At 40.3% G+C, this 12,147-nt stretch overlaps 1 protein-coding gene across 1 annotated transcript; it reads right to left on the bottom strand.

The window, feature by feature from the left end:
* Positions 1 to 206: 206 nt before the first annotated feature.
* Positions 207 to 1,034, bottom strand: LOC138369190 (dynein heavy chain-like). Its single transcript, XM_069332129.1, has one exon. The coding sequence runs from the start codon at positions 1,032 to 1,034 to the stop codon at positions 207 to 209; it is 828 nt and encodes a 275-aa protein (XP_069188230.1).
* Between the last annotated feature and the right edge of the window lie 11,113 nt (positions 1,035 to 12,147).

Genomic DNA, 12,147 nt, shown 5'->3' with positions numbered 1-12,147 from the left:
AAAGGCATAATGACTCAAGCAACCCACTTCAACTATTGATATCGATAATTCATTAGTCCGATATATTTCGATGCTTTCATTACTCTAGAGCACCGAATATTGACGCTGTTTCAGTTGTCTGCTTTGGTAAGGAAATGATTTGAAGCTTTTCACTTTAACATTTCGATTAGACTAGTGAGGATTATTGGTTCAAAGCCATGAGTACATTAGTCCATGATAGTGAGTGTGTGGTCCATGATAGTGAGTGTGTGGTCCATGACAGTGAGTGTGTGGTCCATGATAGCGAGTGTGTGGTCCATGATAGTGAGTGTGTAGTCCATGATAATGAGTGTGTGGTCCATGATAATGAGTGTGTGGTCCATGATAGTGAGTGTGTGGTCCATGATAGTGAGTGTGTGGTCCATGACAGTGAGTGTGTGGTCCATGATAGTGAGTGTGTGGTCCATGATAGTGAGTGTGTGGTCCATGATAGTGAGTGTGTGGTCCATGATAATGAGTGTGTAGTCCATGATAATGAGTGTGTGATCCATGATAATGAGTGTGTAGTCCATGATAATGAGTGTGTGGTCCATGATAATGAGTGTGTGGTCCATGACAGTGAGTGTGTAGTCCATGACAGTGAGTGTGTGGTCCATGACAGTGAGTGTGTGATCCTTGATAATGAGTGTGTGGTCCATGATAATGAGTGTGTGGTCCATGACAGTGAGTGTGTGATCCATGATAATGAGTGTGTGGTCCATGACAGTGAGTGTGTAGTCCATGACAGTGAGTGTGTGGTCCATGACAGTAAGTGTGTGGTCCATGACAGTGAGTGTGTAGTCCATGACAGTGAGTGTGTAGTCCATGACAGTGAGTGTGTGGTCCATGAGAGCGAGTGTGTAGTCCATGACAGTGAGTGTGTAGTCCATGACAGTGAGTGTGTGGTCCATGAGAGCGAGTGTGTAGTCCATGACAGTGAGTGTGTAGTACATGAGAGCGAGTGTGTAGTCCATGACAGTGAGTGTGTAGTCCATGAGAGCGAGTGTGTAGTCCATGACAGTGAGTGCATAATCCGCGAGAGAACAGAGGTGAGTGCAGATCAACGTTTAGAGTGCACCAGGGGTTACACTCTAAATAAAGTGCCACAGACTCTAGAGCATAGGTGCTTTACCAGCTAGAGCGAAGGTACTCTACAGCTAGAATCGATCAACCCAGCAGTAGACATCAGGCTCAGAGTCAACAGTGCTCCCAACAGTAAGACTCATACAGCCCTTCAGACACCCGAGTCTGTTTATCATTAAGGCTATAAACAGAAGTTCCCATCCTGAAATAACGCCTCTAATGACACCATTTTCCCAACAGCGTCCTCTCTGCTAACACAACCAGAAGGAGCTTTTTGGCCGCTCTTAGACGGTCAAGCCCGGTGCCTGACTCGCCCAATAAAAGCTGGAAGTGGCAGGTTTAAGCCTCGACAAGAGGGAGGAGAGAAAAAAGGTTTAATTAAAAGAACTGCGATGGAGGATGGCAGGCCACTCTAAAATATTGCAATTTCATGGAAAATTGCAATAACTTCACTTTACGTGACTTGTGGTTCGTTTGACGAGGTATTGGTTCCATACTGAACGATTCTTCAGTATATATATATATATATATATATATATATATATATATATATATATATATATATATATATATATATATATATATATATATATATATATATATGTGTGTATAAAAGACGTGTATCTTTATGTGTTTGCACACGAACAAACTTTTCGGAGATAACACTTCATTATATTAATACGAAAAAATTCTATAAATATGAATATAATTCGTTCAAAGATTTATACAATTCAATGTTAATAATACAAAAACCATAAAACTGTATTAAAAGTTATTCAAGTTGGGCGTTAGGTCTTTTACGAGACAAAATTATTATGTAAACAACGAAGATCTTCAACCCAGGTCTCATGTTCGTAATATATATTGATTCAAACATGTCAAGGTTTTGTTTGTAAGCGCTGAACTTAAGAATGTTGAAAGTGTGCTCAAGGTCTATATTGGGTGCCTGAGAGCTGGGTGGACAGTGCTTCAGAATCGTAGTCCTGAGGTTCTGGGTTCGATCCCCGGTGAAGGTGGAGACAAATGGGCAAAATATTTCTTTCACCCTAATGCCCTTGTTACCTAGCAGTAAATCGGTACCTGGGCTGCTGCTACGGGCTGCTTCCTGGAAGGGGGGGGGGGTGTAAGAAAAAGGAGGCCTGGTCGAGGACCGGGCCGCGGGGACGCTAAGCCCTGAAATCATCTCAAGATAACCTCAAGAAGAAGGTATCGTGGAGTATCAGGAGGCCTGGTCAGAGACTGGGTTTGGGGGATATTGATCCTCGGATCCACTATAAGATAAGACATTTCCCACGAAGTGATCACACCAGTTCTAACACTTAAGAAAGATAGGATACACAAGATTTGAGATCAAAGAGCCAAAGATTTCTGTGTTTTCAACGATTTCCAATATTATGACTATTGGTAAACACGACACTCACATCTGTGGGTGAGTATTTGTTAAGATATTACCAGTTTTTTTTACGGTTATGATAGCTTATATTATTCGAGAAAGGAAATTTTATATAACGAATAATATTATAGACATTACATTTTAATAATGAATAAAAATTTTGTAATTATGAAATTGCTCAAAATTCTATAAATTATTTTGATTGAAAATCACTGGAATAAAATAAAACTCTCGCCCCAAAACAGTCTGCATATCAGATAACTTGTACATAGTGCAAAAGATAAAAATACTAATTATAAGGTTTTAATATTATATATCTTAAATTGTTCAGGCCAAATTCATAAATTATTCATCCCCTGTCCCGTGAATGATGATCTACGTTAAACAGAAGTAGAGAGAGATATATAACATATACATATCAAGTTAATTTTATGTCTATATCAGATCAAGTTAATTTTTGTTAAGTCTATTTCATTCCAATGAATCTCGACTGAATAAGATTCCCAAGCCGTCCCATTAAAGCCAACTCAACCTTTTGCTGGAGCAAGACCGTCCAGTTTTCCACACACACACACACTATACTGCTGCTTCTGACACCGCGCTGAGTGAGTAATACATGTATCTGTGTCGTTCGGAGTAGTGGGCGAGACTTGAGAAGCAGAGAGCTGCTGTGTCCACCACAGTGAACAGTTTCGTCTTCCGTGTTTTTTATTTTGCAAAATGATCCTCCTTTGGCCTCGCTGCACGCACATAAGAGGACGTCTGAGAGGAGTCTCGAAAGGGTTGTATACACAGAGAGGTGTATCCATCTCGGTATATATTCACCAAGTGTATATATCGCTGATATATAGGGCTATATAGCACTGGTGTATATAGCCCTGGTATAGGGTTATATAGCACTGGTGTATATAGCCCTGGTATAGGGTTATATAGCACTGGTGAATATAGGCCTGGTATAGGGCTATATAGCACTGGTGAATATAGCCCTGGTATAGGGTTATATAGCACTGGTGAATATAGGCCTGGTATAGGGTTATATAGCACTGGTGAATATAGCCCTGGTATAGGGTTATATAGCACTGGTGAATATAGCCCTGGACAATATTGAGGACTAGTGTGTACTTGTTTATCGCGGCTGATAGGTCTTAAGCCTACACCAGTCGGACGCCTGACAGCTGGGTGGACAGCGCTTCAGATTCGTAGTTCCGAGAATCCGGGTTCCATCCCCGGCGGAGACAAATGGGCAAAATGTTTCTTTCACCCTGATGCCCCTGTTACCTAGCAGTAAATAGGTACCTGGGAGTTAGACAGCTGTTACGGGCTGCTTCCTGGGGGTTGTGTAAGAAAAAGGAGGCCTGTTTGAGGACCGGGCCGCGGAGACGCTAAGAACCGAAATCATCTCAAGATAATCTCAAGATAAGATAAGATACGCCAAACCAAGAGTATAAAATAAACTTTGTCTATAACGTTGAGGGCATGTTTACAACAAACTAGCATGTTCAGTTTGCAGCAGATGAAAACTAAATTATCTTTGTCTTTAAATTATTTTGGCAATGACAATTTTGAAAACAGAAAGTAATGATTATAGTCAACAATTTAGTATATTTTTAAGTCATAAATTATTTGAATATGGTATATATATAACGTCTTCTGTACCTCCTTGAAGATCACACAAGCAACGAAAACCTTTGTGGATGTCCACGATGTCCCCTCGTGGTTACGCTATACAGTCAGGCGTACTTTAGGGTAGCGCAGTTGCAACGCCTCTGTGCTATTTACTTCCATATCCAAAATGCAATCTCAGAAGCTTGTGGCTATGTTGGTGGTTGCACACTGATCTTTACATGAAAATAAATGCAGTAGAACAACAATCCCACTAATGAAGCCTTCAAAACTATTTCAAATTGCAGATGATATTGAGCAGTTATCGATGATCCAATAGTCATTAACATGATGGTTATTTGTGTAAGTACCTAATATAATACCTCTTTAATAATGCTAGACAACAAAAATCTCATCCAATTCATTGATTGGCAAAGAAACAATTGACCGCAAAAGAAGCTGGTGGTTTATTAAGAATTCCAACATTTACATTGGCAACAATACAATATTTCGGTCCAAATGAGTCAACATAAAGTGATCAAACTAACCTCGCAGAAACACAATTAATAATTGGTGGTTCTATAAGCGTACTAATAGCAACACCAAGTCAATGGCTCATCAGAAAAATTAATACCAGGCTTTGTATCATGCACTTTCAAAGAACATTTTAAGCAAATACAGCAACAATAATAACACGTAAATCATAATTTATTCTAACAGGATATCGGCTGCATATGAAACAAACACAGCATAAATGCAAATTCATCAAAAGTACCTGTATTAACCAACAGATACAAAATCTACCAATAGCAGCAATGCAACCTTCACTAGAGGAAGTCTGGTGAGCAATGTTTTTGTAAAGACATCTCAGATAGCTTCTGCCTGTTTTCCTGCCTTCCTTTGATAGCCGCTTTTCCCGCTGACAAAGCGATTGCTGAGAGTGCCTCCATAAAGTTAGGAATTCTCTTCATACTCAGAAGATAGTTCATGGCTTAGTTGCTTCAACTCCTCGAGTCTCATCCATCCTTGTCTTCAAGATCTTGCCAAGCATCCGGGGAAGCTCTCAGGTCTCCATGGTACATGCAGTCACACTCGTCCTTTCATACTTTCTTCACATCTGAGGAATCTCTGTTGACCCAAGAATATACAAAGATATCTCCAAGGATATATACTCAGAGGTGTGTGTGTTTTAATGCATATGCACTGAGGGTGTACTTTAATTTTTAACAGTAATAGGTCAAGTAGTTAAGAGCACAAAGTGCTGACAATAATGTAGAGGATCACCAAGAAAGTATACTTCAGTTCCAGGTAACGATATGCATGTAAACAATTGATGTAGAAATTAAAACCTATTTTCATCATGTTGGTCATCTATTCAGCAAGTGTAATATTTAAACGAAAAAGAAATGATTTAATTGCAACTGGTATATATTGTATAATACTTCGACGGTAAGAGGAGTAAAAAGTTTGCACGTATTTCTCTCGCTCGTCAAGGCCTTGTCCGTACCACCCATCAATTCTATAATATCAGGTAATATTTCGATAACAAAAAAGAATTACTCTATTTAGGAAAATCAACTTTGGGGGTTAACTATAAAAAATTGACTTTAAATCGTAAAATGAACACGTAGGAAAATGATAGCTGAATGTTACTCGCCCAGATCTGTTTAAGGTCTTACTTCCGTAAACCTTAAACGGACTGGGCCAACATCCGGCTGTCATCAGCAACACGATAATTTATCTTAATACCTACTTGATACCTGTTTGAAGGGGATCAGGGCGTTCTTCTACTCTCCAAGCCCGGCCCGAGGCCAGGCTTGACTTGTGAGAGTTTGGTCCACCAGGCTGTTGCTTGGAGCGGCCCGCAGGCCCACATACCCACCACAGCCCGGTTGGTCCGGCACTCCTTGAAGAAAACAATCTAGTTTTCTCTTGAAGATGTCCACGGTTGTTCTGGTAATATTTCTGATACTTGCTGGTAGAACGTTGAACAACCGCGGACCTCTGATGTTTATACAGTGTTCTCTGATTGTGCCTATGGTACCTCTGCACTTCACTGGTTCTATTCTGCATTTTCTTCCATATCGTTCACTCCAGTACGTTGTTATTTTACTGTGCAGATTTGGGACCTGTCCCTCCAGTATTTTCCATGTGTATATTATTTGGTGTCTCTTTCGTCTCCTTTCTAGTGAGTGCATTTGGAGAGATTTGAGACGATCCAGATAATTTAGGTGCTTTATCATGTCTATTCGTGCCGTATATGTTCTCTGTATTCCATCTATTTCAGCAATCTCTCCTGCTCTGAAGGGGGAAGTGAGTACTGAGCAGTACCCAAGACGGGACAACACAAGTGATTTGAAGAGTACAACCATTGTGATGGGATCTCTGGACTTGAAGGTTCCGTAATCCATCCTATCATTTTTCTGGCTGACGCAATACTTGCTTGGTTATGCTCCCTAAACGTTAGGTCGTCGGACAACATTATTCCCAAATCCCTGACATGCTGTTTTCCTATTATGGGCAGATTCGATTGTGTTTTGTACCCTGTATTATGTTTCAGATCCACATTTTTGCCGTATCTGAGTACCTGGAATTTATCACCGTTAAACATCATGTTATTTTCTGTTGGCCAATCGAAAACTTTGTTAATGTCTGTTTGTATTTTTTCAATGTCTTCAGCAGAGGTAATTTTCATGCTGATTTTTGTCTCATCTGCGAAGGATGACACGAAGCTATGACTTGTATTTTTGTCTATAATCTTTTGTTTAATTTGTCTAATCTTTCTCTGTTTGCTTTTGGCCTTCTAGCGTGTTTATTATTAGTATTAAAATGTGATCGATTGAAGAGGCTCTGTTTGTATTTTTACCAGAAGGGCTTCCCGGTGGTGCCTGGGCCTGTCTCCCATCCTCCCCTCTGTCTTATCACCCCACTATCTTATCACCCCCTCTATCTTATCACCCCTCTGTCTTATCACCCCACTATCTTATCACCCCTCTGTCTTATCATCCCCTCTGTCTTATCACTCTCTGTCTTATCACCCCCTCTGTCTTATCACCCCCTCTGTCTTATCACCCCCTCTGCCTTATCACCCCCTCTGTCTTATCACCCCTCTGTCTTATCACCCCCTCTGTCTCATCACTCCCTCTGTCTTATTACCTCCTCTCTCTCTCTCTATCTCTCTCTTTCTTTGTTTTGCTCCAGAGTTTAGACTCCATATAAATCGCAAGAAGGTCACTGCCGGAGCCAATATTTCTTAAAGGGAGGCAATGTGGCGAACCCCGACGGACAAACAGACATATTTCTCCTTACGAGATGTAGATAATTATTTTCGGAGGAATTTGAGTATTTACTGGAAATTATATTCTCAGTCTCGGGCTCTCTTTCTCCTTCCTCTCATTTCCACTTCGGTCCTTTCTATCCGTATACACCCACTTCTATCTTCCTTGTTTTGCGTGTTATTTCTCTTATTGTGTGGAGACAGTTACAGCCCCGCTCCTGTGCCAGGTAAGTCCCTTTCGGGCTCACCATAGCCCGTGCTACATGGAACGTTGTGTTCGAAGTAGCTGAATCTGAAACAACATCAACATCTCTGTTTGTTCGGACAGTCAACGTTCCGCCGCCAGCAGCCACTGTCATACGGAAAGGTTCGTGGTTCTTTTAAACCCAAAGCAACAAGGTTTCTAAATTTGTTTATCGTGTTTGAAAAAAAAAATGTGGTATGATGTGCTCATGTGTGTTTACTTACCTACTTGTACTATCCCGTATGTGGTTGTTCTGTGGGCATTAGCTCCTGGGACCGAACTTCTGTCACCGTCACCGATAGCAAGGCTTTCCCGACCCGCCTGATTTGTAACATACCTGTTCTTCATGATATTTTTGTTGTGTTAGAGACTTCTGCTTCTCGTGTATGGTGATTCCACCCTACCTCACTCACCGCACTTTACCTTACCTACCGCACTTTACCTCACTCACCGCACTTTACCTCACCTACCGCACTTTACCTCACCTACCGCACTTTACCTCACCTACCGCACTTTACCTCACCTACCGCACTTTACCTCACCTACCGCACTTTTCATCACCAACACAAACCCGCAAAACACGCCGCAATGGAGGAAACGCGGCGAGGGATTTTATTTACCAGACTCGGAGCTAATTTGATGACAAATATCTGCTGCAATCCCGAATTTAATCCTCAATTTGAAATACGTGTAAAATTTAGGATTGTGTCTGCCTCGTGAATCATAACTAAATTATATTTTTACTGAGGTACAGAGCTTGATTATGGTTTGGATATATGAAGCGTGTAGGTTTCATCTGTAAAATATATATATATATATATATATATATATATATATATATATATATATATATATATATATATATATATATATATATATATATGTCGTACCTAGTAGCCAGAACGCACTTCTCAGCCTACTATGCAAGGCCCGATTTGCCTAATAAGCCAAGTTTTCATGAATTAATTGTTTTTCGACTACCTAACCTACCTAACCTAACCTAACCTAACTTTTTCAGCTACCTAACCTCACCTAACCTATAAAGATAGGTTAGGTTAGGTAGGGTTGGTTTGGTTCGGTCGTATATCTACGTTAATTTTAACTCCAATAAAAAAAATTTACCTCATACATAATGAAATGGGTAGCTTTATCATTTCATAAGAAAAAAATTTGAGAAAATATATTAATTCAGGAAAACTTGGCTTATTAGGCAAATCGGGCCTTGCATAGTAGGCTGAGAAGTGCGTTCTGGCTACTAGGTACGACATATGTATATATATATATATATATATATATATATATATTTATATATATATATATATATATATATATATATATATATATATATATATATATATATATATATATATATATATATATATATATATATAAAACTGAAAACTCACACCCCAGAAGTGATCTGCATCTGGCGTACAGGACACCTTAACCACTCGACCAACATGACCGGACAAAAGAGGATGGTAGCCGAGGCTAATTCCCATCCTCCCGCCGGCACTCTGATGGTAATCTTGGGCATGGTATTTTATCAAATTACCTCTTTCTTTGGGGCACACGTGAGGAACACATATGCGAACAAGTCTGAACGGTCTCCAGGCTTGACGGAATTGAAATGCATCTGGTGCCACCTTGTGTCATAGGGCAGTGGAAACCTTGATATCCTGGGATATTGATATTTCTTTCAGTCCCTGTGAGTGTTTCTTGAAGTAGAACAGTATCAATGCTGTCCTTGAAAAGCACTGCTCTGAGTGTTAGTGCTTTCTTTTTGTGTTTTAATTTACACATGTTGTTGTTTCAGATTTAGCTACTCAGAACATAGTTCGGTTATTCGCGATAACCTTGTTTCTGTGATATTTGGGTCTAGGTTTAAAATGGAGGAGGGGATTCCTCATTTTTTCCTGTTTATTTATCGCTTCTGTTTTAGTGCACTGGTTTTAGTCTTGTTTTATTAACATTATCTTGGTGGTGGATGTTGATGAAGAATGCTCACTAGTGAGTCCCATTCCTCAACGGCTTTTCTAATTATTGTAGTCGCGGTGGAATGTGCATCTAATGCAGCTGCTGTCGTTGGACTAATGTTGAGTTTGATGCACAGGCCTTCAGTAGCTTCACATTCTAGTAAGTAGTGCAATAGTGGCGCCTTTGCTTCTGTTTCACAGATGTGACACTCTTTAACTATTGGGTTCATTACCTCCCAGCAGCACTTGTAACCAAGTCTGAGTCTGTGTATGGCTACTGCAATGTCTCTGGATATCTTTTTGCCAGGCTTGAAAGAGGAGTAACCAGTGGCTTGTTCGTACCATATCACAGTGGATCTTCCTTCCGCTACTTTAGCTCTGTGACGACTTTTGATAGTTGAGAATATTTTCTTCTTGATTTGCTCCTTAATCTGTGAGAAACTTGGAGGTATATGAAACTGTACAACAGGTAGACCAGTGGCAGTTTTTGCTAGTGAGTCTGCCTTTTCATTACCATCTATGCCAATGTGACTTGGTATCCAATTTAGGGTGATTGACTGCCCTAGATTATGGGCTTCTTTTCCTATATGTTGAATTTCTGTGAGGAGTTGTATATTATCTCTGTGCTGACTGGATAACAATGCCTGGAACGAAGATTTAGAGTCGTAATGACTGATGACATCATGTAAATTATTCTCAGTTGTATAGTTATGGCCTCCTTTAGGGCATATAATTCTGTCTGCAATGTTGAGCACCCACTATTCATGCTCCAGTAAGCTTCATGGTTGGTAGTGTAAACTGCTGCCCCAGCAGAACCTCTTTCTTGATCAACTGATCGGTCTGGGAAGATGTGAGTCGTTGTAGGTCTGTAGATGGTTTTCATTTGTATTTCTATTACTTCCTTCAGCCTCTGCGGGTCACATGCTGATTTTTTAACTGGTAATCCTTCAATGATTATCTTTAGATTCGATTGTTTCCATGGAAGAGGCTGCCGAAAGTGTTGATATGGCCTATCTTCCCCTTTGTTTATAATGGTCTATTTCAGGTCCACTTTCTCTAGAATCTTGACCAGATTATCCATCCATGAGCTTTTATTACAGTAAAATTATTTTAATATTTTTATTACTTTTTTCAGTCTATTACAAGACTGGTCTGACATTTGTTATCCTGAAAGAATCTTTACATAGATTCCTGGAGTGAAGTCTTACGTTGGCGCCTTTGATGACATTCCCAGGCATGCTCATGCCTGCATTATTGAAAACGTATTTGCCGCACCTGCTGCATGGGTGACAGCTTCTCCCCCGTATCTACCTACCCTGGCTTTGCGGCCCTGGAGTGATCAGTCCAGACCGACAACCAGAGCGCAGCTCCATAATCTCCTGAGACTGGTGGATGCCTACTAACCAATATATTAAGGGGGGCGGGAAGGAGGGCGCGAGCTTCACCTCCACGGCCCCGTCCTTAAATTTAAGTTAATATAGCCACGAGTTAGGAGTTGGGTTGGTCAGGTTGTGGCCCGGGTTGCCGAGGCTCTCCCAGGCCTCAGGTACAGACAAACTCTCTCTTTCTTCTCTCCTTTTACCTATTTTTTTCTTGAAACGGGATGATTAACAAATGCTTGTTACAAAAATAATTTTATATATTTACCATATTAATATATTAATGCTATCCTCAGCATTTGTTATGTGTAAATATGGGAAAAATGTGTTTTTATCAGAGGTTTAATTAACATGAGATTCCTTTGTTATATATACAAAACGATAAATGTAATACTTGTAGTAAGAAGTAGGAGAAATAAGAAGATTAGGTAAAAAATTTATCATTATATATACATAATAATTTTGTCGCCATCCATCAGTTTTCATATTGTAAGTGTAAGAGCGCAGAGTTGTGAGAGAGACGCTTGCTTCTCTCTCTTGGTCCCTTGTATTGTGGCTTTACCAAGGATTACAGCTTTTATTTTCTCAGCGGAGAACATCTACTTGATGGTATTCTTCCCGCTGCACATCTGTTCACTCTCTTTTTCGTCTCTTCCATATCCCTCAAAATCTCTGTTCTTTTCTATTCATTTTCAAATTATTTAGAGATGCAACTCAGAGCTTCGCCAACACTCTACCCCCTCTCTCTATTTTTCTCCTTCCCCCCTTGTATGTTACAAGTTGTTATGGAACAGCATCAAGATGGTATGGTGATAGCGAGGGTGTGGCTGGCACGGTGGAGGACAGACCATGGAGGAAAGTGAACACGGCCAGTTCTTCACCAAGGGCGAGGCACCACACCAGGGGCGAGGCACCACTAATGCTCAAAGTTTCGTCATTCTGAGCCCATGTTCATGAGTATGGCCATGTACACTGTACAGCGTTTTATACCTTCATGTTTTTTTGTTCCCCGTCAGTGAAGGGAAGCGCCACAGCTGGAGGTACGAGGGAAGTTCTGTGTCCGCAAGAATCCACAGTCGAGAGATTTTATTTAAAAAAATGCGTCGCATTGTAGGTATAGTATTGGGTCGAAAATTATTTTGAACTTGTTAAACTTGGTGGGACTTTTGAAAGAG

This window comes from Procambarus clarkii, chromosome 27, assembly GCF_040958095.1.
Source record: "Procambarus clarkii isolate CNS0578487 chromosome 27, FALCON_Pclarkii_2.0, whole genome shotgun sequence".
NCBI classification, from domain to species: domain Eukaryota; kingdom Metazoa; phylum Arthropoda; class Malacostraca; order Decapoda; family Cambaridae; genus Procambarus; species Procambarus clarkii.
This window is presented reverse-complemented; position numbering and strand designations above follow the sequence as displayed.

Coding starts and splice junctions, on each gene's coding strand:
- LOC138369190 (XM_069332129.1), bottom strand. CDS start 1,034: ATGGACTACACACTCGCTCTCATGGACTACACACTCACTGTCATGGAC.